At 37.8% G+C, this 4,004-nt stretch overlaps 1 protein-coding gene across 1 annotated transcript; it reads right to left on the bottom strand.

The window, feature by feature from the left end:
- Nucleotides 1-1,689: 1,689 nt before the first annotated feature.
- Nucleotides 1,690-3,001, bottom strand: LOC150038905 (uncharacterized). Its single transcript, XM_090317273.1, has one exon. The coding sequence runs from the start codon at nucleotides 2,663-2,665 to the stop codon at nucleotides 1,913-1,915; it is 753 nt and encodes a 250-aa protein (XP_090173399.1). The 5' UTR covers nucleotides 2,666-3,001; the 3' UTR covers nucleotides 1,690-1,912.
- Between the last annotated feature and the right edge of the window lie 1,003 nt (nucleotides 3,002-4,004).

The following is a 4,004-nucleotide window of genomic DNA, read 5'->3' as shown; positions in this document are numbered from 1 at the left end:
TATAGTCTATCGTATAGACAGTGGGTACTTAATCATTTAGCAATCTCTCGCTCTCATAAGGAATCCTCTAGCCAATCGTCTAGCAATCTCTCGCTCTCGTGAGCAATTATCTTCCCAATCATCTAGCAATCTCTCGCTCTCGTGAGCAATCATCTAGCCAATCGTCTAGCAATCTCTCGCTCTCGTGAGCAATCGTCTAGCAAATCTCGCTCGATCGTTTAGTCTCTCGAAAGGGCTATCGTATAGTCTCTCGTGAGCGATTGATTAGTAATTCAATAATGAAGTGATCGTTCATAAAATGAAAACTCTTTTCATTTTATTCTTCAGTTATTAAAAACTGAAATTAACCTCCCACTTGTACGGTTAGAGAAAAGAATAACCACCCATAATTCTCATATAATTGTTTTATTATAAATAAATATAACAACTAACTTATCATAATATATTTATAACCTATAGTTTTAATATCACATCATATGTAATATTTAAACCATAGTTCTTTTCTCCTTTATTTAATACAAATCATATTTGTATCAAATCCTCCAATTAATGTATCTAATACATCAAATCAATTATATCACATATAATTGAACCAATTTAATTATATCATATATAATCAAATTCCCTCTTGTTAATTTGAACACTTCAAACTAACCCAAAAACTGATTCTCAACTTGAATTCATTGAGCTACCAAGGGGATCTTATGAACCTGTAGCTTGAAGCTCTAACGGTACATGAATAACTGACTAAACTCTTTAATCACGATATCCACCATCCTTTAACTGTCGGGCACTCCACTAAAGACCGGCAGCTGCACTCTTCGCACTACAGATATATTTCTGTGTCCATTGGATATAGCCAATCAACAGTACGATAATCCTTCGCTCATAAGTACAGTTGAACAATTTACCATTTCGCCCTTATAGTTATATCTAACTCCTTAAGTACAACTGATTCCTCTAATGAACAATACATCATAGTTCTACTATGAGTGAACACTTCTCGGGCCATGAGAAAGTGTGTGGCGCCACATTGTTCAAGCCTCGCAATCAGCCCTTAAGGGAACAATCTATCTACTTACCTCTACTTCGAGGAAGGAGTGAATTCCATCTTGTGTAGCTGAGTTCCCAGCGCCCCAATCAGACGAATCACCAAAGTGGTAGGTTTAAGTCGGTAATCTGGCCACTCACACCCATGGAAATCAAAGGACTGCCCTCATAGGCAGGAGTTCCTAACTCATTTAGGATTAAGGTCATGTTACCTATGGTCATCCTAATGAAATGAAAGTCTCTGTCATGAGCGGCGTTATATAATGAGACTAAATATTTCGTGGTCCGATCTTATACAAACTCATTTGTATAGGACACCCTCGCTCGCATGTCTCCACATGAATGATCAGGATCAGACCATCTGTAGCACTTTACAACACTTGTAACATCTACAAAGCAGGTTGTATTCATAGTGTCACCATTTAGGTTATCACTTTAGGCATGATCTACTTGTATGTCTCCACATACATGATTAAGTTACAATGATAACCAGGGATCTTAGTTTATTGGTTTGTGGTTAATGCAACTAAAAAATCCCATATTTCATAGACAACAGTGAAGAAAATTTCTCATATTATTACATCACAAATGTTTGTTCATACACGTATTTACAAACTACATGACCCTACGAGATTTAGGGCATCAACCCCAACACTCTCCATCTTAAAAACAAATAGACTAATCAAATAACAACTTAAATAAAAACTGAAATCAAACTAGAACACTTGGGTTTCCTCCCAAGAAGTGCTTAGTTTAACGTCTTTAGCTAGACCAGGTCTCTAATTCAGACAACTCTCTGGGTGGTTTCATAATTTTGTGCACAACAATACCTGAAATATATAACTTTCTCCCACACGGGCATTCACATAAAAAAATTAGTCGAAGAACAGTTATGAGAAAAAGTACAGTCTCCTCTCCCCTCATCCACAAGTTCAATATGTCCCTTATGAATATAATCCAAAAAATTTACCATACCTTTCTTGGGAGTTTGTTCAGAACAACTTACATTTTCCTTGCCTTTTTCTTTACCACAAGATTGTTCGGGATTTTTACCCTCTATGTCCTTGATCTCTTGGCATAAACCTACAGGTTCATTGGGCTTGAAAGAACGAAAAATGTTGAACTTTACCTCTTCATTATTTACCCGAAGTGTAAGCTTGACATCAATCATTGCTCTAGTAGTGGCTAAGAATGGTCGTCCAAGGATAATAGGAATTTCAGCATCTTCTTCCATGTCTAGGACCAAAATATCTGCTGGGAATATGAAATCGCCGACTTTAACCAGAACATCCTCTACTACACCACGAGGGTAAGTGAGGGAACAATCTGCCAACTGCAATGATATCATTGTCGGCTGCACCTCTCCTATGTCTAGTTTCCTGTACAAAGCTAAAGGCATTAGATTAATTGAGGCTCCTAAGTCACATAAGCCTTTATTTACCGTCAGATTCCTTATAGTGCAAGGAATCGTGAAACTCCCAGGATCCTTCAATTTTTGCAGTAGCTTTTTCTGTAATATGGCACTACATTCCTCGTTCAAGCTCACCGTCTCGTACTTTTCAAATTTCTTCTTTGAAGACAACATCTCCTTCATGAACTTCACATTATTTGGCATTTGTTCCAACACATCTGCAAAATGAATGTTAATGTGAAGTTTCTTAAAGATATCCAAAAACTTAACAAACTGATCATTTACTTTCTTTTTCTAAAAACGTTGGGGATAAAGAATTTTATTCAATATAGTAGGAGAAAGTCCAGAATTACTCCCTAAATTGGATGATACAGAAACATCACTTGTTTTTCCTTGAATTGTTTTATCAGCTGGTGGACTCAATACTACCTGTTCCTCTATCTGGTCTGTCAGGGGATGCACCACATTTTCCCACTTCTCAACGTTATTGAATTTCACTCTTCCCTTGGGTTTTTCTCTGTACAACTAGGGAAAGCTCATTTGTTCATCGTATTCAATGTAGCAGCTATCTAGCTACCTTAAACCTTAAGGATCTAGATAGCTTTCCCATGACTCGTTATCGTGCTCTCCAGGAAGTTGGTTCTACTCCTTGATTCTTTTATGAAATCCCCAAGCAAAGCCTCCACAAATGGTTTCTTTTTAGAAAAACCTAGAGGTGCTTGCAAAACATTCTTATTATTAGTGTAAGAAAAATTTTCGTGATTTCGCAAACCTGGGTGATAATGAATGGGTAGGTTCATCTGATAGGTATTTTGGTGGGTTCCTTGAAAGTGATGAGCTTGGCGCACATAATTTACCTGCTCAGAGTTAGGTACCTTCCATGAAGTGAGTGCATTACAAGTTGCCATCGATGCAATCGACGGTTGGGTAACTATATATAAGAGGTTAATGGCATTAGTTAAAGTGGCCATTTGCGCCTTTCAAGCGTTTACCTCATTGAGTTTATAGACACCAGCTGCTCTAAATGGACACCATTCTGAGGGCCAATTATAACTCGTGGAAGCCATATCTTCCAATAATGTCCTGGCAGTATCAGTATTTTTTGTAAAGATTGAGCCGCCTGCACCAGCACCCAAGATGGATTTCATTGTACTGGTCAACCTATTCTAGAACAACTGGATCTATAACCAGTTAGGATACCCATGCTGGGGATACTTTCGCAGAAACTCCTTATAACGTTTCCATGATTCGAATAACTGCTCGTCTTTTCTTTGTCTGAATGTGCCAATTTCTGTTCTCAATCTGCTTGTCTTTGTAGGAGGGAAAAATTTATTCAGAAAAGCTTGGGCCAACTCATCCCATGTTGTTATGCTTCCAGTTGCAAGTAACTCCAGCCAGTCTTTAGCCTTGTTCTGCATAGAAAAAGAAAACAATCTCAGTCTAATGGCATCAAAAGAGATTGCATTTATTTTTACCGGCCCATTAATTTCCAAGAAAGAGTGGATATGCTTATGTGGATCTTCATGTGGAGTTCCTCTAAATG

Source organism: Benincasa hispida, chromosome 1 (assembly GCF_027475165.1).
Source record: "Benincasa hispida cultivar pf3 chromosome 1, pf3_genome.v1.1, whole genome shotgun sequence".
NCBI lineage: Eukaryota > Viridiplantae > Streptophyta > Magnoliopsida > Cucurbitales > Cucurbitaceae > Benincasa > Benincasa hispida.
The sequence above is the reverse complement of the archived record's forward strand: the minus strand, read 5'-3'. Positions and strand labels throughout refer to the sequence as shown.

What these genes read in the sequence shown, in the direction of transcription:
- LOC150038905 (XM_090317273.1), bottom strand. Translation starts at nt 2,665, where the DNA reads ATGCCAAATAATGTGAAGTTCATGAAGGAGATGTTGTCTTCAAAGAAG.